Source organism: Vipera ursinii, assembly GCF_947247035.1.
Source record: "Vipera ursinii genome assembly, chromosome: 7".
Classification (NCBI taxonomy): Eukaryota; Metazoa; Chordata; class Lepidosauria; order Squamata; family Viperidae; genus Vipera; species Vipera ursinii.
This window is the reverse complement of record NC_139521.1, coordinates 8474250-8499624: the sequence shown is the minus strand read 5'-3', so window position 1 is coordinate 8499624 and position 25375 is coordinate 8474250. Positions and strand designations below refer to the sequence as shown.

General features: G+C 41.3%; 1 protein-coding gene across 1 annotated transcript in view; it reads left to right on the top strand.

Annotated features, from left to right (window-relative positions):
* Positions 1-25375, top strand: part of TEC (tec protein tyrosine kinase) — a 99741-nt gene that overhangs the window by 47418 nt on the left and 26948 nt on the right. The window contains exons 3-10 of the mRNA XM_083367904.1: positions 7694-7798; positions 10289-10370; positions 11619-11747; positions 12795-12835; positions 16321-16505; positions 17626-17691; positions 18622-18676; positions 23008-23087. Coding sequence (XP_083224030.1) covers positions 7694-7798; positions 10289-10370; positions 11619-11747; positions 12795-12835; positions 16321-16505; positions 17626-17691; positions 18622-18676; positions 23008-23087 — 743 coding nt within the window. The remainder of the gene's footprint in view (positions 1-7693; positions 7799-10288; positions 10371-11618; positions 11748-12794; positions 12836-16320; positions 16506-17625; positions 17692-18621; positions 18677-23007; positions 23088-25375) is intronic.

The window sequence follows — 25375 nt, the reverse complement described above, 5'->3', positions numbered from 1 at the left end:
CATTACAACAGATGCGGAAAAAGCGATTGGTGAGTTATCCTTGAAGTTATCACCATTGCACCACCTCCATGGTAAACGTGATCATAAAATTAGGTCTGGTCACAGGACATCTCACTTCATGACCTCATTGCTTAGCGACTGAAATCCTGAGCCCAGCTATGATTATAAATCGAGAATCACCCATATATCTTTTTCAATATGATGTTTTTTAATTAATGTGGAATCAGTTTCCCAGATCCCATGCAACATTCAGTCACAGGAGCATATACAGGCAGTCCTCGGCTTGTGACCACAGTCGAGTCCAAAATTTCTGTTGCTAAGTGAAACATTTGTTAAGTGAGTTTTGCCCCATTTTACGACTTTTCTTGTCACAGTTGTTCAGTGAATCGGTGCAACTGATAAGTTAGTAACAAGGCTGTTGCATTAACTTCGCTTGTCAGAAGGTTGCAGAAGGGGATAACGTGACCCCTGGACACTACAAGCGTCGTAAATATGAGTCACTTGCCAAGCATCTGAATTGTAATCGTGTGACCACGGGAATGCGGCAATGGTTGTAAATGTGAAAAACAGTCATAAGTCACTTTGTTCAGTGATGTAGTTTTGAACAATCGTTAAATAAACTGTTGTAAGTCAAGAATTACCTGTATTAGACATTTCGCAGGGTACAATATAGCTCAGCTAAACATACAATAAATCAAATCTGTGCCTGTTTGAACAGAAAGAGCCACGTGTCAAAAACAATTTCTTGTTAATAATTTATGTATTAGTTAGTTAAAATAAGATATTTAAAGTATATTTTTCAGCATTCAAATAGGGAAATTTTTTTTATGTCGAATGTTAAATTTAATGATAATTTGTTAATTGTTCTACTCACATTTTTCATTATTGCTTTTTGGGTTGTTGTTGTTGTTTTTTTGTAGTTTATCCTGTATTTTAGAAGCAACAATTTCTTAAAGTCTGTAGAAACCTTTCAGTGGATATATCTGCAAAGACAAATTGAGATAATAATGTGGAACCTGACATCACTAATCACAGAGTGTTGCTAATTTATATATATATATATATATATATATATATATATATATATATATATATATATATATATATATATATATATATATATGGATCTTTGGTTATTCGGGTTTTCCCCCGCGTAGAACTAAAGGTGTAGGCGCAACGACGGAATCCCATCCGTCATCATCAGGCTGGTGGCTTTAGCTTTCTTCGAAAACCTCAGATATATATATACACACACACATAAGAGAAAGGACAGGTCATACATTTTTACAAGTGGAGTATTTCATAAGAGATAAATTGAATAGCCCCAAAATGGCTTGTAATTCAAAACTCGGATTGAAAGAATCCAAAACCAATATTATTAAAACGGAAAGTTGTTTCTCTGCTATTCTTTAATAATAGGTTTTGAGAGTTTTGTTGTGTGGAGAATAAAAATGTGTTGTTATCCCTTTAATTTCAGACTCTGCAGACTGTTTTTCATGCATATTTTTAACCTTATCTAGATGAACAACATCCTGGCATTCTTCCTGATGCTGGGCAGTAAAGCATGAACACGCAATACACAGTTTTGTGTGTTTCTATCTGTGATACTACTAAGGCTCTGTTTTCCCTTGTTCATCAGATCATTTTATGGATTGGTTCCCAGTTAAAGAACTGAAAGCAGAATGTAAGACTTTGAGGAATATGTCTATATTCCCTATAAGAATATGTCTTACTCTGAAGGGATGTAAATATGCTTTTTAGTGCTTTTTAAGAGTAACCAGAAATAATACAGAAAGAGAAGGAAGCACTGAGGTTTGGAGATGGCATCAAATATTTCAGAGTAGCTTTACAAAAAGCAGATAATAAAAAGTTCCCGAAGAATCTTCCCCAATGAAGAATGCTTGCCTTTAAAAGGCAGATGTGATTTAGGGTCAGAACTGTAAAAATTGGAGCAAAGAAAATAATTTCGTAAGTATGCTGTTGAAGACTGACTAAAGGAAAATTGGGGACATGGTGGATAGCTAAATGAAACTCTTGACCCCAGAGGAACATTCCTGTTGGAGATCACAAGGAAAGGAATGTAAATAAAATTCTCAGAATCTTATGGCTCTTATACAAATCTGTGCTAATCAGAATGTGGTATACATTTATAGTGAACAAAGTTTATTGTGCACCTGGGAACAAGGACAGAAAGAGGCAATAAAGAGGATTTTTCACCTAGGATTAATTACTGTGCATTTGGGAACACTGCAATTGGGTAAGCCCTTACACAATGACTAAGCTTACAATAACATGACTGTTTGATGTTACAAGGCTTTTGAATACAGTGGTACCTTAGTACCCAACTGCTTTGAAACTCATCGAATTTGGTACTCAACGCATTTAGATGTGAAAATTCTGTCTTGGTACTCATTGTGTATTTGGTACCCACGCGCAAGCTAGAGCTTTATTTTATTTATTTTATTTTAATTCCATTTATATCCCGCCCTTCTCCGAAGACTCAGGGCGGCTTACAAGCTTAGCAGTAGCTTTCCTTCTATGTATATGCCTGCTTATTAGGGCTTTCACACGCCCCCCAAGCGGCATTATTACAAAGTCAGCTTAATTGCCCCCAACAATCTGGGTCCTCATTTTACCTATCTTGGAAGGCTGAGTCAACCTTGAGCCTGGTGGGACGCGAACCTGCACTAATTGCAGGCAGCTGGTGTTACTTGAGGCATTAGCCCACTGCTCCACCAAGGCTCTTGTTGGTGTCAGCTGCCTTTTTACTCACTACGTTATTCCTTATGGGAAAAAAATTTTTGGTACTCATCATTTTTTGTACTCATCGCAATTCCTGGAGCCAATTGATGATGAGTCTATTGACCAGTCTCCTTTTAATCACCATGATAATGATTTAGGCATAGAGAGGGGGATTGGAAGGAAATAGCTAACATTTTTCTCCCTGGAAACTGATGTGGGGAAGAATCCAGAGAAATATTTTGGAGAGTATTAAAAAGGCAGAATGGATTTCCCCCAAGGAATACTATCCCTACTATCCTGGCCTGCCTACCCTTTTTGCCTTGGACATATATACTTATCATCTTCCTGCCTACCCCCCCTCTCCCCTTGGATTTTGGACACACCTGGGTACGGGCCACGGTGGGAGAGTGGCTTGACTTTTCCATCTGCAGCCCCATAGAGGTGGGAGCTCTATGGGGTTTGCCTACCCAGAGGATATCTGGTCCACCCCCAGGAACAGAGTTGCAACCCGTCGTGAGAGGGCGGGGGGCGGCCTGTCTCTGGGGGCACCCAACTGAGTGGCAGTGAAGTTGGGTGGGGACCCAGATATCTGTCTCCATGTTTCGATCCTCCCATGGACATAACTAATGGGATGCCTATCCTGGACTTGCTAGACCCATGCGACAATACACCAGCACGGACTTGTACGCCCTCAGGGGGGCCCCCCTCTCCTGGGTGCGACCCGCCTCCTTAAACACTCATAACCTGGATGACGGGCCCGAGTTCTGGGACCCTGAGAGATGGCTGGGCAGGGGCAGGGGCCGTCAACACAAATTTAATAGGAGGCCTCTGATTACTTTTTTTATCGAAATTTTTATGGGGTTAGGGAGAGGGGTGGGAGATAGGGGTTGTCTGGCTATGGGGGGTGGCCAATCAACTATGGCTCAGGCCAGACTTGGGTCTGACCGCGCGGGGGGGAGAACAGGGTGTGGTTGTCTCCGGGGCTCATGAGCGGGTCGTGGGATTACCGATTCCCACGACGGGGAATGGCAGCAGGTGGATAGACAGAGGGCCGTATCGTTACCGGGAGGGCCGTCTCCGCTATTTGCAAGCGGTGAGGCGCTCCGACCCTCTGCCTCTTCCCCGAGGTTCCAGGAGCGAGGATGTGCAGCCTCCTGAGCTCCGGCTGGTGTACCTGAATGCCAGGTCCGTGGTTAACAAAGCTCCCCTCGTTAGGGATTTAGTTGAGGGTGAGCACGCGGACCTGGCTTGCATCACGGAGACTTGGTTGGGCCCAGAGGGTGGGGTCCCTTTGGTTGACCTTTGCCCACCAGGCTTCCGGGTGCTACACCGGCCACGAGCTCATGGTAGGGGTGGGGGTGTGGCAGTGACTATTAGGGAGACCTTATGTCCGCGGGAGACCACCGTTCCTCAGATAGTCGGGTGTGAGTCTCTCTTTGTGAGATTTGGTTCTGGCGCGCAGTTGGGCTTGCTGCTGGTGTACATTTCGCCTAGTCGCGCAGTGGCAGCCCTGCCCGAGCTGCTCGATATCCTCTCGGGGTTGGTGGTTGAGTTCCCAAAACTTATAGTTTTGGGAGACTTCAATCTACCATCCCTGGGAGGCTCATCTGAGCTAGCTCGGGAGTTCATGGCTTCCATGACGGCCATGGACCTGACGCAAGTAATTTCTGAACCAACTCATGAGGGAGGCCACACCCTTGACCTGATTTTCTTATCTGGACGGTGGTTGGATGATCTTGGTGGGGGCTCTCCATTTATTATGCCCCTGTCATGGACCGATCATCACCTCCTGCGGCTGGTCTTCCATTTTGCCACCCCCCGCCGTGGGGGTACGGAGCCAATTAGATGGTACCGCCCCAGACGCTTAATGGATCCTGATAGATTCCAAGCGGCACTGGGGTCCCCACCTGCCTCCATTGCTCACAACTCGGCGGATGCCTTAGTGGAAGCCTGGGAAAGGGCAGCCACTGAGGCACTTGACCGGGTTGTACCCTTGCGGCCCCTGACCCGGTGCAGATCCCAACGAGCTCCATGGTTTTCCGCAGAGCTCCAGGAGATGAAGCGCCGGAAACGGGGCCTAGAGAGCTGCTGGAGGTCTAGCCGATCTGAATCCGACCGGTTGCGGTTAAGAACCCATATTAGGTCTTATCTCGCAGCGATGAGGGTGGCGAGGTGTAATTACTTCTCTACCCTCATCGCGTCCGCAGATAATTGCCCGGCCGCCCTGTTTAGGGTGACTCGCTCCCTTCTTAATCAGGAGGTGAGGGAGGATCCCTTGCAGGGTCGTGCCGAGGAATTTAGTCAACATCTGGCGGATAAAATCGCTCGGATTCGGACCGGTTTGGACTCCAGCTGGGCAGAGTCTGGCGATCAGGACACGGGCGGTCTTGTCAATGTTATTTGGGAGGAGTTTGATTCTGTGACCCCTGATGAAGTGGACAGGATTATGGGGAGGCTGAGCTCCACCACATGTTTATTGGACCCGTGCCCTTCCTGGCTGGTTTATGCAGCTAGGGAGAGGACACGAGGCTGGCTCCAGGCGGTTATATTTGCTTCTTTGAGTGAGGGTTATTTCCCCACCGTCTTGAAGGAGGCGGTGGTGAGACCTCTCCTCAAGAAGCCTGCCTTGGACCCAGCTGTATTGAACAACTTTCGTCCAGTCTCCAACCTTCGCTTTCTTGCGAAGATTGTTGAGAGTGTGGTGGCGCATCAGCTCCCTCTGGTCCTGGATGAAGCGGATTATTTGGACCCTTACCAATCGGGTTTCAGGCCCGGGTACAGCACGGAGACGGCATTGGTCGCTCTGGTGAATGATCTCTGGAGGGCTCGGGATAGGGGATATTGCTCTGTCCTAGTCCTATTAGACCTCTCGGCGGCTTTCGATACCATCGACCATGGTATCTTGCTGCGGCGTCTCAGGGGATTGGGAGTGGGAGGCACAGTTCTTCAGTGGTTCTCCTCCTATCTCCTGGGACGCTCGCAGTCGGTGTTGGCAGGGGGGCAGAGATCGGCCCCTAGGTCTCTCGTTTGTGGAGTTCCTCAGGGGTCGGTTCTCTCGCCTCTCCTGTTCAACATCTACATGAAACCGCTGGGTGAGATCATTCGTGGTTTTGGAGTTGGGTATCATCAATACGCCGATGATACCCAACTTTTCATTTCGACCCCAAACCACCCCAGTGATGCCCTCGCTGTGATGTCCCGTTGCCTGGAGGCGGTTCGGGTCTGGATGGGGAGGAACAGACTTCAACTCAACCCTGACAAGACTGAGTGGCTGTACATTCCGGCATCCCAGGACATTCAAAATGTTCCATCGCTTTCTATGGGGGGCGAGCTCTTACCCCCCGTGGATAGGGCTCGCAACTTGGGAGTCCTCCTAGATTCACGACTTGCCCTGGAAGACCATATAGTGGCCGTGACTAGGGGGGCTTTCGCCCAGGTTCGCCTGGTGCGCCAGTTGCGGCCCTATCTGGACCGGGATGCCCTGTGTACGGTCACTCATGTGCTCGTGACCTCTCGCCTAGACTATTGTAATGCTCTCTACATGGGGCTTCCCTTGAAGACCACTCGGAGGCTCCAACTGGTACAGAATGCGGCCGCGAGAGTTGTCTTGGGAGTTTCCCAGTACTCCCATGTTACACCTTTGCTCCACGAGCTGCATTGGTTACCAGTTGTCTTCCGGGTGAGGTTCAAGGTCTTGGTTATGATCTTTAAGTCCTTACATGGCATGGGTCTGGGATACCTCGAGGACCACCTGCTGCCGGCGTCAACTCCCCTCCGCCCTGTGCGTGCCCACAGAGAGGGCCTCCTCAGGGTGCCTCCGGTCAGGGAATGTCGACTGGTGGCCCCCAGGGGGAGGGCCTTCTCTGTGGGTGCTCCGGCATTATGGAACCAACTGCCGGTTGAGCTCCGGATGGCATCGGACCTCCGATCCTTCCGCCGCGGGCTGAAGACCCATTTGTTTGAGTTAGCTGGTCTGGCCTGATGGGGAATACGGGTTTTTAATTGGTTTTTATTATTCTATTATTGCTGTATTTTAATTGGGCATGGTTTAATTCTCTTTTAATTTTTGTATAGCTATTTATATATGCCCTGTGGACCGCCCTGAGTCCCTAGGGAGAAGGGCGGTATAGAAATCAAATAAATGAAATAAATGAAATGAAATGAATAATGGAGAAGATCTTTAAAAAGGCAGAAACTTCTACACACACACACACACCCCAGCCAGACAACTCAGCAGAAACCAGCTTTTAGAAATGCAGATGTAATAATCCATTCAGGAAAGTTGGAGCCTTCCAGCTAGAAACTGAAGAAATTAGGAAGACAAAGACCCTTAAAATCTACGTACCCCACCCAAATTCTAAGGACAGGAAACAATAGGAGTAACCCACCACCATCAGAATACCAAAAGGGCACACAGACTCAGGTCAAAGTACATGACGTAGGAAATACAAAGCCTCAAACAGGAACAGGAAACAACCTCAAGAGCCCCAGAAGGTATAAAAACCCACTCCCTGCTATATGTGGTCACTCTCTTTTTCCAGAGCCATCTTTCTGTCTAGCTCTCCTCTTCGATAAACTACAGCTTTCTTTCTAAAGCAGTCTCCATTTTGTTTATTCCCAGCTTGGACTGGACCCTGATGAAGATTTTTCTTTCGACACTAAGCCACTTGAAAATTCTGTTGGATTTGAATACAAGTACACCTTCCTTCAAAAAAAATTGTTGGGAAAAAATGGCGGACATTTTTATATCAGAAAAAGGGATTTTCATTAGTAGTAAAATTTAAATCTCTAAGTCTCTGGGACCATTTTCAAGAAAAGGCCCTGCTTTATTTGAACAATTGTGCCCTCTTCTGGCCTGCTGTGTGTAGGATTGCAATTTGCCATGTGTTCTAACTGCAAATTGTTTGAAATTCCTCATTTTTAAAACGATTCCGTCTTTGTCCTATTGCAGAAAAAGTACAGGAAAGGATCAGTTGACATTTCCAAAATCAAATGTGTTGAAACAGTGAAGAATGATGATATTGTTATACCTTGTCAAAATAAATATCCTTTTCAGGTAAGCTGTGAAATTCGGCTGGTTGTATTTCAATAAATATGGAAATATTTGTCTAGCAGACATATTGCACCTGCCACCCTTAACCTGATACACTCTGAGAGGTTTAGATTACAACTAAATTCTCCGCTGTTAGCCAAGTTAACTACTTTGAAGAGCAAACATTGAATTTCAGTGAATATAACACACGGTTTTATTTGGAAAATCTCTAAGGCAGACACTGCTGGTGTGACCTGTGGGCAGGTCTGATTACTTTCTTGTGCTTTTTCCTCTCTCCTATTTCCATGCAATTTCCCCATACACACACCTTTCTTCCTTTTTATTGTTATTGATTGGCATGAACTAAAACTGCATGAACAGTTCTAGATGTTCACTCAAAAGCTTCTGAAATGTGTTAGGACTTCCCTGTTACAACTGTTAACACTCTCTTGCTTTGACACTTAAGTGGTGAGCTCTAAGAAGCAGGGTCTATTTAGGTTAAACTAAAGCTTATTTTGTGGGACGTGGTGGCTCAGTGGGTTAGGACGCTGAGCTTATCGATCAGAAGGTCTGGCAGTTTGGCGGGTCGAATCCCGAGTGCCGCGTAACAGAGTGAGCGCCTGTTACTTGTCCCAGCTTCTGCCAACCTAGCAGTTCGAAAGCACGTAAAAATGCAAGTAGAAAAATAGGAACCACTACGGTGGGAAGGTAACAGCGTTCCGTGCGCCTTTGGCGTCTAGTCATGCCGGCCACATGACCACAGAGACGTCCTAGGACAAGCGCTGGCTCTTCGGCTTTGAAACAGAGATGAGCACCGGCCCCTAGAGTTGAAAAAGACTAGCACGCATGTGCGGGGGAACCTTTACCTTTTTAAAAGCTTATTTTAAGTTGAGTTCAGCCATGCAGTTTTCATGATAGCAGAAGTTGTTTTTGTTGCCTTCTTTTGAGATGTTTTTCTATTTCTTGGCCTAGCCTACAACATTGGTAGCCCCATATAGTCTTGCATCCAATTCTTAACCAGACTGGATCTTGCATTGCTACCAAACCCAGCCTAAGGTTAGGCAGAAGTTGTGATGTGAGGAGGCAAAGTGTATATGTACAAGGGGAAATGGGACAACTTGCCACAGCCAACTTGTTGCGGTCAACTCGCCATGGTCAACTCGCCATGGCCAACTTGCAGCAGAACAACTTGCCACAGCCAACTTGCCATGGGAAAGCTCATGGTGGAACAATTTAACAATTCTATTTAATTATTTAAAACAAATAAAAATATTTTAATATTTGTTGATTACATTTCATTCTGTCCCTCCTTTTGCATCCTTTCTTTAATGATTCTATTCCACAATTTCTTTGATATTAGTGTAATCCAACAAAAATTGTTATCCTGTAGCAAGTTGACTGCAGCGAGTTGGCCATGGCAATTTGTCATAGACCCATGTTCAAGTGGGAGTATGCAAATCTGATACAAAAAGTATGACAAGGAGACACTTGTATCTTGGCAAGCATTGGACAAGTCATAGCCATTTTCCTAGGGCTGAGATAGAGTGACTGGCACTCATTCAGCTGGATTTTTCCTAGATTCTGAATACTGAAAGCAGATATTGGTTTTATTTAAAAATTACATAAGGTAACTTCCAAGAAGCAACAAAAATAAATATACAGAGATAATAATAATGGTTTATTTAGTTACATATTTGTACTTTTGTTGTAAAACCCGACTTTCCGCCCGGCAAACCCTCAAAAAACCTAACAACATTTAAAAATAGCTAAAAAAATAGCTTCATTTGTATAAGTCAGGAGTAGCCAACCTTGGCCCTTTTATGACTTATGGACTTCAACTCCCAGAATTCCTGAGCCACTTATGCTGAGGGGAAAGGGAGAGGTTTCCAAGCTGAGCCATGCTGGCTGAGGAATTCTGGGAGATGAAGTCCACGAATCATAGAGATGCCAAGGATGGCCTAGCCCAGGGGTAGGCAAGCTTGGCTCTTTTATGACTCGTGGACTTCAACTCCCAGAATTCCTGAGCCAGCCACGCTGAGGGGAAAAGGAGAGGTTTCCAAGCTGAGCCATGCTGGCTCAGGAATTCTGGGAGCTGAAGTCCACAAGTCATGAAGGGGCCAAAGTTTCCCCCATGCTGGCTCAGGAATTCTAGGAGTTGAAGTCCACGAGTCATAAAAGAGCCAAGGTTGCCTACCCTGGCCTAGGCCTAGGCTGCTTTATGACTCATGGACTTCAACTCCCAGAATTCCTGAGCCATCATGGCTCAGCTTGGAAACCTCTCCCTGTCCCCTTAGCATGGCTGGCTCAGGAATTCTGGGAGTTGAAGTCCACAAATCATAAAAGAGCCAAGATTGCCTACCCTTGGTATAAGCCTTCATTCGGTCCATTGCTTATATCATGTATTAATTTAGCAATTATTGAGGAATTCTAATAAATTGAGGAACAATTAGTTATAATAGCTGAAGAGGAAAAAGGTTTGTGGTAGTAATATTTGTTTTTTTTTCTTTCTTGCAGGTTGTATACGATAATAGCACACTTTATATTTTTGCTCCCACTGCCTATAGCAGGGATCAGTGGGTAACAAATTTAAAAGAAGGTAATTGCCTTTCTTGAAAACATACATCTCTAAGTGAAAAGCGTGAAGGAAATTTCACCATAACAAAAATTTCCCCTACATTTGCCTATTTATTTATTTATTTATTTATTTATTTATTTATTTATTTATTTATTTATTTATTTATTATTTTCATCTTTTTTTTAGTCAGGAAACAATTCCTTGCCATCTTTACTCTTCATGTTTGTCTATTGTTTTCTTTTTTCATTTTTAATGTTTTTATTTGGGACTACCCAAAGCTGTTGGTTGTCAGGCAGCTTATAAATAAAATAAACAGCATCTGCCTACTCCAGATCCTTGGGAATGACTCAATAGGTGGACAAATGTACTGACATTTCTTTTGAATCATTTAACCCTGACTGCTCTTTAGAAGGCCAGATCCTGAAGTTGAAACTCAAATACTTTGGCCACCTAATGAGAAGGAAGGACTCACTGGAGAAGAGCCTAATGCTGGGAAAGGTTGAGGGCAAGAGAAGAAGGGGATGACAGAGCATGAGGTGGCTGGATGGAGTCACTGAAGCAGGAGGTGTGAGCTTAAATGGACTCCAGAAGATGGTAGAGGACAGGAAGGCCTGGAGGAACATTGTCCATAGGGTCGCGATGGGTCGGACACAACTTCGCAACTAACAACAACAACAAAGGACTGCAAGGCAATCAAACTGGTCAGTCCTAGAGGAGATCAACCCTGACTGCTGTTTAGAAGGCCAAATCCTGAAGTTGAAACTCAAATACTTTGGCCACCTAATGAGAAGGAAGGACTCACTGGAGAAGAGCCTAATGCTGGGAAAGGTTGAGGGCAAGAGAAGAAGGGGATGACAGAGCATGAGGTGGCTGGATGGAGTCACTGAAGCAGTAGGCGTGAGGACAGGAAGGCCTGGAGGAACATTGTCCATAGGGTCGTGATGGGTTGGACACGACTTCGCAACTAACAACAACAAAAGTTGCAAAATGTTTAGTGTGAAGTTGAAATCTATCCATCTGTATCTAAATGAAATTATTAAGTAGTGAACAACATCTCTGTTGACTCTTCAAATTTCTTGGTTTTTAATGTTAAGATGTACATAATCTCAATTTATTGTTGTTATTGATAATGTTTGGATTGTTGCAAGTCGAGCTACTGTGTAAGCTTCTTTGGGTTCAAATATTTACCGCATTACAACATCCAACATAAATGAGGCGTAAGAATTTAAAACGTTGGCTGTTTTTAACTTTTCGGTTTTTTTTTTTTAGAAATAAAGAGTAATAATAATATAATGGTTAAGTATCATCCTAAATTCTGGACAGATGGAATCTATCAATGTTGCCGGCAAACCGAAAAGCTGGCACCTGGCTGTGAAAAGTATAATCTCTTTGAAAATGGTAAGTGCCACCAGATGGTTTGTTATTATATTTTCATAAATGCAGCTTTTTTATCTTTACAAATGAGTACGGTTGCTATTGTGTGAATCATCAAATAGTTTAATTAGTGCACTGCACACTGCTGTGGGCCCATTAACTTCACGTTTAACCGTTGACTTGCAATTTATGAGAAAATTATATATTTGCTAATTGGAAGATCTCACATTATCTTATCCTTCAGAAAAAAAATTCTTGAAAGCTTAGAACTGTTTTAAAAATAAGATCTGATGAATTTGGAATATGCAGCAGCCCTAACAAGCAGGCATGTACAGAGAATGAAGGCTATTGCTAAGCTTGTAAGCCGCCCTGAGTCTTCGGAGAAGGGCGGGATATAAATGGAATAAAAATAAATAAAAAAATAAAGTTATTGGATCCTTTTTGTTTGTTTTCTTGTATGATTTTTTCCCCTTTTATTTTTTATATGGTAAAGTGTTCATTTTTATTTTATTTTACGCTGTTTTATGTTTGTTTAAAAATGGATTGATGTCTGGAAAAAAATTGCTCACCCAGGGTTAGGGTTAGTTGTGTCAGAATTACTTCCTTCCTTCCTTCCTTCCTTCCTTCCTTCCTTCCTTCCTTCCTTCCTTCCTTCCTTCCTTCCTTCCTTCCCTCCCTCCCTCCCTCCCATTCTTGTATATATTTTTCATTTTTTCTTTTTCATCTTTATGGATATATTTACTCTTCAGTATCACAACAGATTGATGGTTGAATTAATATTGATATTAAACAATAACAGCAGAATAAGCAAGCAATTCATATGGCATCACATTACTCTGGGGAATTCATTCAATTTCATTATTTTCTGTCTTGAAATACATTTCAGGAAATTAATTTTAGGATAACGGTAAATCCTATAATATAGCCATTAATTTGACATTAACAGAAACACAGTTACTAGAAAAAATTGAAAACAGCTGTACAGTAAAAGGCATTTTCTAATATTCAATAATCTTGCAATGGATATTTGTCAATTTATACAGTTTTATTTTCTCTTGACTTTTTTTTAAGGAATTAAAGCTCTGCCATCCTCAATGACAGATAAACATAAGGTAAGAAAACAAGAAAAAAAATTGCATTTAGTTTGGGATTACAGTAATCAGGACAGAATTCTGCTAAAGTTATAGACTAAATAATTAAATGGATAGTTGTTTAAATAATAAAGCTTAATATATTCTTCTGCAAAATGGAACTTTTAAATATTATGGTAGAGACATTTTTTCCCACCAATTTCATAAGTTTCTAAATTAGATTAGTAAACATTATCTTCAAAATCTTTAGGAAGCTACATAAGTCATACCTAAGCCAAAAGATTGGAATGTATGCATCCTGAATGGGCTAGTGGTCTCCTCCAATCACAGCGCACGATGGGGGGAGGCTGAGGTAGGAGGCATTTTTTTTCATTTCTTGTCTCCATATTCGGGTATAGGCTGCTTATGGACCTCAGATATGTCCCCTGCACATTTTATTTATTTATTTTATTTTATATTTTATTTTATTTTATTTTATTTTATTTTATTTTATTATTTTATGTTATTTTTTATTTTATTATTTTATTTTATTTTATTTATTATTTTATTTTATTTTATTTATTTTATTTTATTATTTTATTTTAGCCCATCCTATTGAAAGTGCCTCTGGCTGGTATGGAACAAATCTAAAACAGTGGATAAATACATAAAATCACTTACCGTAATTATTATAAAAACATTTTAAACCTATAAAAACAGAACAAAACAAAGAAATTACAGACAAAAGGGTGTTAATCACCATTCATCTTCCATAAACTGCTAAAAACTGAATTGTTTTCAGAGATGATGGAGATTGAGATGTTACTTGATTGATAAAGATTTTTATTTCTTGTTTTGATTGACTGCTTTTAGGTAATTACTGTGGATATTTTATTGCACGGTCTTGTGAACTGCAGAAAGTCTTGTTAAACATGGCAGGTAGAAATTGGATGGGTGGATAGATATACAGATCAACAGATAAATAGATATTTTTTTATTTTTTTATTTTTATTTTTAATTTCATTTATATCCCGCCCTTCTCTGAAGACTCAGGGCGGCTTACAAGCTTAGCAGTAGCCTTCATTCTATGTATATGCCTGCTTATTAGGGCTTTCACACACACCCCAAGCGGCATTATTACAAAGTCAGCTTAATTGCCCCCAACAATCTGGGTCCTCATTTTACCTACCTGGGAAGGATGGAAGGCTGAGTCAACCTTGAGCCTGGTGGGATGCGAACCTGCACTAATTGCAGGCAGCTGGTGTTACTTAAGGAGGCATTAGCCCACTGCTCCACCAAGGCACCAAGATATGAAAGAGAGAGGCTCATATTTAACTTTTCTCTTCATAAACCTGGGAATTTTAAGGAACAGCTACTTGTTTCAGCCAATTTATGTGTGCCCAAGAACAAAAATGACGCTAGCAGACTTGTTTCATTGATATGTTCATTTTCTTGGCATCCAGCCGCCATTTTTCAAAAACCTGAATTAAATACATAGTCCTCTAAGAGTACGCTATGAGGTTTATTTGCTGCACCAAACTACTTAATTTGGAGTCACCTCAGCAGGGAAAATATTAAAAGTTTTTTCCTCTACTCATTAGTGTCTCCCTGTAGTTTCTACTCCCTAATGAGTCTTTAGCTGTTCTCCACCATTCTCCTCCAGGCTGCCTGACTGGGAATTAAGCTTCACAGAGTAAATTTGCATGTGTGTGTAGATTCCCACATTTCACCTTCTCGCACGCCTTTTCTCATTCATTCATGTTAGCTCCAGAAAAACAAGTTTAGGAACTAGCAGTAACATGTAGTTACACCCTAATAATTTAGCACCCTGAGATGGAGAAACCTCTAACTAGTCACCATTACTCACAGGCATATGATATATGCCAGTAAGTTTCATGCAGGGATAGACTATACCAGTGATGGTGAACCTTGTAGAGACCGAGTGCCCAAACTGCAACCCAAAACCCACTTATGTATTGTCGGGTGCTGGGTGAGTGTGGCCCATTGGGTGGGTGTGGCTGCGGTGGTAACGGCAGACTGGGCGGGACTAAAAAGTTCAATCAATCAATTCCAACTTTGCGAGATCTTTTTTTTCCCCGTGAGAAGTTGAAATTGATTGAACCTTTTTTTTTGCACACAGCAGCGGAGGTCTAAAGCAAAAAGGTTTTATAAAACCCAGCTGAAGGCCTAGGACTGGGGCGACGGCATGTGTGCCCACAGAAAGCGCTCTGCGTGCCACCTGTGGCACGCGTGCCATAGGTTCGCCACCACGGGACTGTACTAAATGCAAGATTAATAATCAATTTCTTCAACCCATAAAATGCAATATTGGTATGGTCTCATTGTCTCTAATGAGGATATCAGTTTGCCCTCCCCATTTCCCCCCAAATGGATGAAATTTGTACTCCGTTCTTACAGGATAAAGGCTACCAAACTGCTCTCAAAGAAATTTAGGGTTTTTTCTTTTTGCCATGTGACTTTTAAATTGCTGATGCAAATAACATCTGTGCATATGTATATAATAGCAATAGCACTTAGACTTGTATACCACTTCACAGTGTTTTACAGCCCTCTCTAAGCGGTTTACAGGGTCAGCCTATGGCCCCCAAGAATCTGGGTCCTCATTTTACCAACCTCGGAAGGATGGAAGACTGAGTTAATCTTGAGCCGGTTAGGATCGAACTGCTGGCAGTTGGCAGTCAGCAGAATTAGCCTGGAATACTGCCTTCTAACCACTGTGCCACCATGTCTGTCTGTCTGTCTGTCTGTCTGTCTGTCTGTCTGTCTGTCTGTCTGTCTGTCTATCTATCTATCTATCTATCTATCTATCTATCTATCTATCTATCTATCATGTTATATATCTCTATATAATAGATAAATAACACATCTGACTGAAGTTTTCAGGCCTGCCTTTCCGAGAATACTAAATTCCAGGCAATATATTTGGATTATATTTGTCCCAGGGATTCTTTAGAGAAGACGAGATTTGATTGTTTTTCATATGTGTTTGGGGCATGTTGGCATCGTGGAAGGATTAATAAATAAATAACCTTCTTAAGTGTTGGAGAGATAATAATAATTAAAGTTAGTTTGCTTTTTTTGCTTTGTTTTCTGTTCGTGTAACACCTGTATATGTTCCAGAACCTTGTATTTGGTGGTAAAATGGAGGATTCTGGATCCAGGATTAATTTGCAGCCTTCGTTTTTATACTGTATTACCTTCTAGCAGTTTCCTTCATCATAAACACAAGCTCATTTTTAATTTTTTGTTTAAATATATCTGTGTCCAGATTGCTAAAGTTTGCTCATGGTTCATTCAACAAACAGATAGAATGACAAATTTACATGTACTTGTATATGTTGCTTGCATGCATTTTAATTGCCCTCCTAGAGTATAATTTTGTGTAAAGTATTTTATTCTGCTTCACTGAGAGTAATCAGCTGGAAAATAGAAGCATCCCAAATAATTATCTTAGTAATTAAAATGATTAGAATATTTCAGTCAGTGACAGATAATAACTTTTTAAGTTTCAGAGAAGGCCCCCACCTCCCATTCCTGCAGAAGAGGATGAGGAAGAAGAGGAAGAAGTGGCAATAGCCATGTATGATTTTGAGCCCACGGAACCTCATGATATGAGATTAGAAAGGGGTCAAGAATATATCATAATTGAAAAAAATGACATCCATTGGTGGAAAGCAAAAGATAAATATGGGTAAGGAATGCAATTATCTAGTTTAATTTTAGGTATAGGTAGAAATAGTTTACATAGCACCTACAATATGCCTAAACTTACTACATTGGGCACAATCATTTAACTTTAAATCTTGTATCCTGTATTCTTATTTTTATTGCCCTGTACACCTCCCTGAGTCCTTCGGGAGAAGGGCGGTATATAAATCAAATAAATAAATAAATAAATAAATAAATAAATAAATAAATAAATAAATAAACCAGGGGTAGGCCACCTTGGCTCTTTTATGACTCGTGGACTTCAACTCCCAGAATTCCTGAGCCAGCCATGCTGAGGGGAAAGGGAGAGGTTTCCAAGCTGAGCCATGCTGGCTCAGGAATTCTGGGAGTTGAAGTTCACGAGTCATAAAAGAGCCAAGGTTGCCTAACCCTGGGCTATATGGTCAGCAAGTACTGGCTCACTCATAGTAATATTGAAATCATGTTTCTTTTAATCAAAGAAATGAATCACCAATACGGTTATAATAATTGCCTGGACATTAATTTAAAATGTACAGCTTCTCCTAGCAGGGTGATTATGAGAGATCGTCAACCCGTTCAACTTTTACAATAAGGCAATTAAATCAGTGGTGTGATTCAAATATGTGAACAACCAGTTCTCTGTGTGGACGCCGCTTCTGGAAATCCATTTTGGGCCTGGGCAACGGAAAATTAGCTACCGGTTCTGCCATATAGCCCAGGGCTAGGCAACCTTGGCTCTTTTATGACTCGTGGACTTCAACTCCCAGAATTCCTGAGTCAGAATGAGAGAGAGAGAGAGAGTGTGAGAGACTTTTGTTATCTGACTTTTGCTCCATTTTACGACCTTTCTCTCCACCGTGGTTAAGTGCATCACTCAGTTGTTAAATTAGTAACATGGTTGTTAAGTGAATCTGGCTTCCCCATTGACTTCGCTTGTCAGAAGGCCGCAAAAGGGGATCACATGACTCTGCAACTGTCATAAATTTGAGTCAGTCGCCAAGCGTCTGAATTTTGATCATGTTTTCCCCTCATGTGACCATGGGGAAGCTGCAATGGTCGTAAGTGTGAACTTCGAACAGTCACTCAATGACTACCTGTATTATTCCTTTTTATCATTCTAGAAACCAAGGGTATATTCCAAGCAATTACGTAACAGGAAAGAAATCCAACAGTCTGGAGCAGTATGAGTAAGTCATTTTTTATATAGCAAATGTGATTTTATGTATTTTGACCATTTCATGGGAAATAGCTTTGAGACTCTGCATCTCCAAAAAGATGCTTAAAGACTCATTCCTGGGGCTCCATATTATGCTTCAGCAGACAGTAGAACACGTTCATTCTTAACATAGCAGCCAGGGTGTCTCAAGGAATTGGTCATAGCCAAGTATAAGCCGTCCCATTCAGATTCAGCAGTCAGTTGCCTTTTGAACTGCCTTATTAAAATGAATTTTATTCCATTTCATGTACTCTTACAGTTTGGCTTTATCACAAATGGTTTTATTAACTGTTTTTATTAAACGCTGAAGCAAATTGAAGCAAAAGAGAGAGGACATGATGGAGGTGTACACATATACATACACATACACAGAGCGAGAGAGACACGGTGTAGATAAATTGGACATGGAGAAGCTGTTTTCCCCTTCCCCCAAAATAATAGGACCAGAGGTCAAATTGAATCCTAGAAAGATCACGAGAAAGAAAAGGATTTTTTAAAAATGAAAATGCGTAACTTGGAATTTGTTTCCATGAGACATGATTCTGGCTACCACTTGGGCTGGCTTCAAAAAAGAGTTGGACCAGCTCATGGAAATCATGGGGATATATTTTGGAACATAAGTGTCGGACCCACACAATGTTCCAGCTTGAATGCAAAAAAAAGTGCTTTAAAGTATGCAGAAAATGAATGTTGCACCTGCCCAGAACTCTTTAAAGCAGCTACATTTTTCCTGAGACTGTGTTTATCTTCTGCAGCTGCCTCAAGGGAAGAAATGCACTTGGAGGTGCAGACAGGTGCTTTGAAAAGTGTATTTTGCCCTAAAGCCCTAATAAAGAGGCACATGCCTGCAATGGTAGCATTTATATATAATATGCTAAACTTTTACTGGTTTCCTCTTTAGATGGTACTGCAGAAATCTGAACAGAAGTCAGGCCGAGCAACTTCTCAGAAATGAGGTGGGCTTACCATTATTTTGATAAAACAAAAAGGAAAAAAAAGAATGACACATAGATGTTATACTATAGGCCACCCAAGCAAATAGAGGAAATAGATGATCTTTTTTTATTTTATTTTTAATGAAAAGTTTTATAAAAGTTACAAAAAATCCCCAAAACCAACCCACCCCAAATCCCCCCCATCTCCCACCCCCACTTCCCAGAGCTGAGTACAGGGTTACAAATATAATAATGGTTGTTTATGATTGTTTTTTTTATATATACCTTGTATTTAGCTCTGGGAAGTCGGGGGGGAGGGGGGAGGGGGGAGAGGTAGGGGGGAGGGAGAAGGGAGGGGGAGGGGGGACTGTTAAAGATAAACTGTATGTTAAAACTTTTCAATAAAAAAATAATAATCATAATTTAACTAACATTAACCAACTATATAAATAACCAAGTTCATAATGCGCTTTAACTCCCCTTTAACATAAATACAAGCAAAATAAAAGTATACATAATAATAATAAAAGGTATTATTACTATTTTTAGTATTAGTATGGTTTAATAATTTGGATATTGTCTTTTTAATAATTTGGATTTTAATAGATGATCTTTTTGCTAATCAGTTAAGTAAGCTACGCAAGGAAGCACACCACAATAGAAATGGGGGACTTTAACTACCCTGACATCAATTGGGAGACACACTCAGCACCTAGTGGAAGATCAAACGGATTTCTGACAAACTTTAGCTGACAATTTTGTCTCCCAAAAAGGAAAAGAAAGAAACTAGAGGGTCAACCATACTGGACTTAATTCTCACTAACAGAAATGAAATGATAGAAGGCGTTGAAGCTACAGGAACCTTTGGGTGGGTGGGGGGAGTGACCATGCAATATTGGAATTCAACATTATACAAGCACCAGCAATAGAACAAAGACAAACTATAATAATAATAAGTTGGAAGGGACCTTGGAGATCATCTAGTCCAACCCCCTGCTCAGGCAGGAAACCCTATACCTATACAAGTGGCTGGCCAGTCTCTTCTTAAAACCTTCCAGTGTTGGAGCATTCACCACTTCTGGAGGCAGGTTGTTCCAATGGTTAATTGTTCTAAGTGTCAGGAAGTTTCTCCTTAGTTCTAGGTTGCTTCTGTCTTTGGTTAGTTTCCATCCGTTGCTTCTTGTCCTGCCTTCAGGCGCTTTGGAGAGTAGCTTGTCTCCCTCTTCTTTGGGGCAGCCCCTGAGATATTGGAACACTGCTATCATGTCACCCCTCACTCTTCTCTTCATTAAACTACACATACCCAATTCCAGCAACCGTTCCCTATATGTTTTAGCCTCCAGTCCCCCAATCATCTTTGTTGCTCTTCTCTGTACGCTTTCTAGAGTCTTGGACTTTAGGAGGGCTAATTTCAATAAACGTAGAACTTGGGAAGGATTCCATGGAAGAGAACCCTCAAGGAGAAAACAACCCAAGAAGCTTGGGAAATTTTGAAAAGTGAGATATAAAAGCCCAGTCTAGCACCATCCCAATGAAGAAGAAAAATAACGAGATCTCTAAAGAAGCCAACATGGCTGCACAAAGAACTGTTCTGATAAACTGAAAGACAAAAAGCCTAAGTATAAAAAGTGAAAAGGAGGACAGATAATGAAGGCAGAAAAATCAGCAAATAGCCCAAACTTGCCAAGATGAAGTCAGGAACGCTAAGGCTCAAAATGAAGTGAGGCTCGCGACAAAAGCAAAAAATAACAACAACACAAAGCTTCTTTCAAAATGTAAAAAACCAGAAAAAGGTCAAGGCTCTGTTTTAGGCCCAGTATGCTTCAATATCTTAATCAATGATTCACATGACAGGATAGAAGGGAAACTCATCAAATTTACAGGCGACATCAACTGGCGGGAATAGCCAGCACTCGGCTAAAGATACAGCAGTATCTGGACAGATTGAACACTGGGCCCTATCTAACAAAATGAAATTCAGTGGTGGAAAAAAGTAAGGTTCTACACTTAGCCCAGGAAAACTAATTGCACCAGTATAGAATAAGAAGTACCTGCATCAGAAGTAGTATAATGCGCTCGTGACCTCCCGGATAGACTACTGCAATGCTCTCTACATGGGGCTGCCCTTGAAGACCACTCGGAGGCTTCAACTGGTGCAGAATGCAGCCGCGCGAGTTGTGATGGGGGTTTCCCGATACTCCCATGTAATGCCTCTTCTCCGTGAGCTGCATTGGCTTCCGGTTGCCCTCCGGGTGAGATTCAAGGTGTTGGTGATGACCTATAAAGCCCTTAATGGCATGGGTCTGGATTATCTTCGGGAGTACCTGCTGCCAGCATCAACTTCCCATCGTCCTGTGCGCTCCCACAGGGAGGGCCTCCTCAGGGTGCCGCCAGTCAGGGAGTGCCGGCAGGTGGCCCCCAGGGGGAGGGCATTCTCAGTGGGCGCGCCTTCCCTTTGGAATCAGCTGCCTGTGGAACTCCGGATGGCCCCCGACCTTCGCTCGTTTCGCCGGGACCTAAAAACCTGGCTATTCGAGCTTGCCAGCCTGGACTGAGGGTTTAGGGTTTTAGTTTTTAATTTTCGGGTCTATTTAATTTAATTCTATTTTAACTTTGTATATTGTATTGTTTTAATTGCCCTGTAAACCGCCCTGAGTCCTTCGGGAAATGGGCGGTATATAGATCCAAATAATAAATAAATAAATAGTAAATAGTAACTGTGAGAAGATCTTGGAGTCCTAGTGGCCAATCACTTAAATATAAGCCAGCAGTGAGCTGCAGCTGCCAAAAAAGCCAAGGCAGTCCTAAGCTGCATGAGCATAGGGGTCAAGATCTTGTGAAGTGTTAATACCACTTTACAGTGCCTTGGTAAGGCCACACTTGGAATACTGCATCCAGTTTTGGTCACCACGATGTAAAAAAGATGTTGAGACTCTAGAAAGAGTACAGAGAAGAGCACCAAAGATGATTAGGGGACTGGAGGCTAAAACATATAAAGAATGATTGCTGGAATTGAGTATGTCTAGTTTAGTGAAGAGAAGGACAAGGGGTAACATGATAGCAGTGTTTCAATATCTCAGGGGCTGCCCCAAAGAAGAGCGAGTCAAGCTATTCTCCAAAGGACCTGAAGGCAGGACAAGAAGCAACGGATGGAAACTAACCAAGGAGAGAAGCAACCTAGAACTAAGGAGAAATTTCCTGACAGTTAGAACAATGGTATAGGGCAGGGGTGTCTTGGAATAATGTCTTGGAATACTGCAGGGGTCTTCAAACCTGGCCCTTTAATGACTTGTGAACCTCAATTCCCAGAATTCCTCAGCCAGCATGCCTGGCTGAAGAATTCTGGCAGTTGAAGTCCACAAGTCATAAAAGGGCCAAGTTTGAAGACCCCTGGAATACTGCATCCAGCTTTGGCCACCATGATATAAAAAGATGTTGAGATCTAGAAGAAGTGCAGAGAAGAGCAATAAAGATGATTAGGGGTCTGGAGCTAAAACATACGAAAAATGGTTGCAGAAATTGGGTATGTCTAGTCTAGTGAAAAGGAAGGATTAGGGGTGACAAGAGAGCAGTGTTCCAGTATTTGAGGGGCTACCATAAAGTAGAGGGGGTCAACCTAGTCTCCAAAGCACCAGAAGGCAAGACAAGAAGCAATGGGTGGAAACCAATCGTGAGAAAAGCAACCTGACAGAAATTTCCTGATAGTTAGAACAATTAATCAGTGGAAACGATCTGTCTTCAGAAGTTGTGCGTGTTCCACTGGAGTCTTTTAAGAAGCGACTGAACAGCCCTTGTCTAAAATGGTATTGGATCTCCTGCCTGAACAGGGGGTTGGGTTAGAAGACCTCCAAGGTCCCTTCCAACTCTTGTTATTCTGTTCTGTTATTCTATTTGATGCTTCTAAAATCCAATTCAAAACCCTCAGTGTTCATTAGGGCTGCACAAAGCATTTGAAAGAAGAGCTTTGTGGAGTATGAAACTACGAATGACCCAAGCACTTCTTTTTGGAGCTTTGAAACAGCCGTGTCCTTGGGAAGATTCACAGAGGTACTTTGAGAGAGATCCTTGAGTGGGTGCGTGACAGTCAAATTTTAACTCTGATTTATTTTTTTTTTACTTCAAGCGTGTTCTAATGCTTCAAAGAGAAGTGCTTTGTTCCTGGTAGCAATTTTTTTGGTGGGGGTGGGGGAAGCACCTTGTTAGTGCAGGGTTAGCATTTATTGTGGTCACAGTCCCTTGCAGTTGAAACACCACATAAGTTTCGTAAGTAATTTGTGAATCTTGCAAATCAGTCAACAAAGAATTCTGGTTGGTTTATAATAAAGGTTTCATTACTTTTTCTTGGATTTTAGGATAAAGAAGGAGGGTTTATGGTGAGGGACTCCAGTCAACGCGGTTTATATACAGTATCGCTTTATGCAAAATTTGGAGGGTAAGTTTCTGAACCTCGTGATGAAAACTAGTTCTCCCTCGCACATTTTAAAAAAAAAATTCTTATATGCTTACAGAGACTGTGTCCTATAAAAAAGAAATATTCTCTTGAAGCTCTAAGAGGACATCCATTTTTTTTTTATTGAAAAGTTTTAGCATACAATTTTTTCTTTAAAAATCCCCCTTCCCCCTCCCTTCTCCCTCCCCCCTACTTCTCCCCCCTCCCCCCCTCCCCCCCCGACTTCCCAGAGCTAAATACAAGGTATATATATATAAAAAAACAATCATAAACAACCATATACTAACAACCATAAACTCTAAAATCCATCACTCTCTAGCTTATATAGGATAAAACAAACCTTAGTAATATTAAATATATATAGAAAAACCAAAATAGAAAAAGAAAAAAAGAAAGAAGACTTATTCAAATGCTACATGAAACTTCTTAACCCTATACTTGTTCTGGATAAACTCAATCCATTTTCTCCATTCCATAATATAGCGTTCTTGCGAGTGATCTTTCAAATAGGCCGAAATCTTCGCCATCTCAGCCAGGTCGGAAACCTTTAAAGTCCACTCTTCTATGGTCGGCAGTTCCTCTTTCTTCCAGTACTGACCTATCAAAAGTCTTGCTGCCGTAATTAAATTCAACATCAACTTAGTGTCCACAACTGTAGCATCTGTAATTATTCCCAACAAAAAAAGTTGCGGACAAAACTTTATCCTCTGTTTAAAAATCTTCTGCATGTTCCACCAGACTTTTATCCAAAAGGCTTTAACCTTTTTACAAGTCCACCATATGTGAAAATATGTTGCGTCTTCATCACCGCACCTCCAACATTTAGGCTGATAATTCGGATACATACTTGCAAGCTTTTTAGGATCTAAATGCCATCTATAAAACATTTTGTAAAAATTCTCTCTTAGATTTTGAGCTTGTGTAAATTTTACATTCCTCACCCAAATCTTTTCCCACGTGTCCATTGTAATAACTTCCTGGATGTTTTGGGCCCATTTTATCATACAATCCTTAACAAGTTCTGTTTCTGAGTCAATCTCTATCAACGCAAGATATATCCGTTTAATATGTGCTGGTCCCTGATTTCTGATTTGCTTTATCAAATTTTCATCAGTCATTGTAAAACCATTTTTCTGGTCTTCTTTCCACCTGGCCCGTAACTGAGTATATTGGAACCAATTTTGAACAACCTTCTCTTCTCGCAAGAGGCTATATGATTTCAAACACCAAACATTTCTTTCCAAGCTTAGGATCTCCTTGTACGTAGTCACATCATGTTTGAATCCAGCATGTATATTTTCTATTGCGTGTTTTGGAATTGCCCACAGTGGTATCTTGCAATCTAGCTTATGTCTATACTTCTTCCAAACTCTCAACAATGCCTGTCTTAGAATATGCACTCTAAACACATTGTCTACCTTCTTGTCATACAACAAATATGCATGCCAGCCAAACAACAAATCGTGGCCCTCAAGATTTAATAATCTCTCTTGTGTCAAATTAATCCAATCACTTATTCCTACTAATGCAGCAGCTTCATAATATAGTTTAAGATTAGGCATTTTAAGACCACCTCTCTCACGAGTATCCTGCATAATCTTAAGTTTAACTCGTGGCCTTTTCCCTGCCCAAACAAATTTATTGATACCTCGCTGCCATTCCTCCAAATTAGAATCTTTCTTAAGAATCGGTATCATTTGAAATAAAAATAAAAATTTAGGCAGGACATTCATTTTCACTGCTGCGATCCGTCCCAACAAAGACAATTGCAATTTTTCCCAACTCTCCAATTCTTTTTGAATTTTCCCCCATAATTTTTCATAATTATTTTTATATAACTTTGTATTAGAGGGCGACAAAAGCACCCCCAAATATTTAACCCTTTTAACAATCTCAAATCCAGTTAATCCTTCTAAGAGAGCCTTTTGCGAAACTGTCATATTTTTGGCCAGAATTTTGGTTTTCTGTATATTAACTTTAAATCCAGAAACCTTCCCGTATTGTGTTATTATCTCCATCAGGTCCACAACAGAGTTCTCTGGCTGGGTCACTGTAACAACCAGATCATCTGCAAATGCTCTCAATCTATAATCCTGATCTCTAATTTGTATCCCCTTAATTTTTTCCGAATTCCGTATTTTAACCAATAATATCTCTAATGTTAACACAAATAACAAGGGCGATAACGGACACCCTTGCCTTGTGCCCTTCTCAATATTACATGCTTCTGTCAGACTATTATTAACTATAATTCGGGCAGTTTGTTTTTG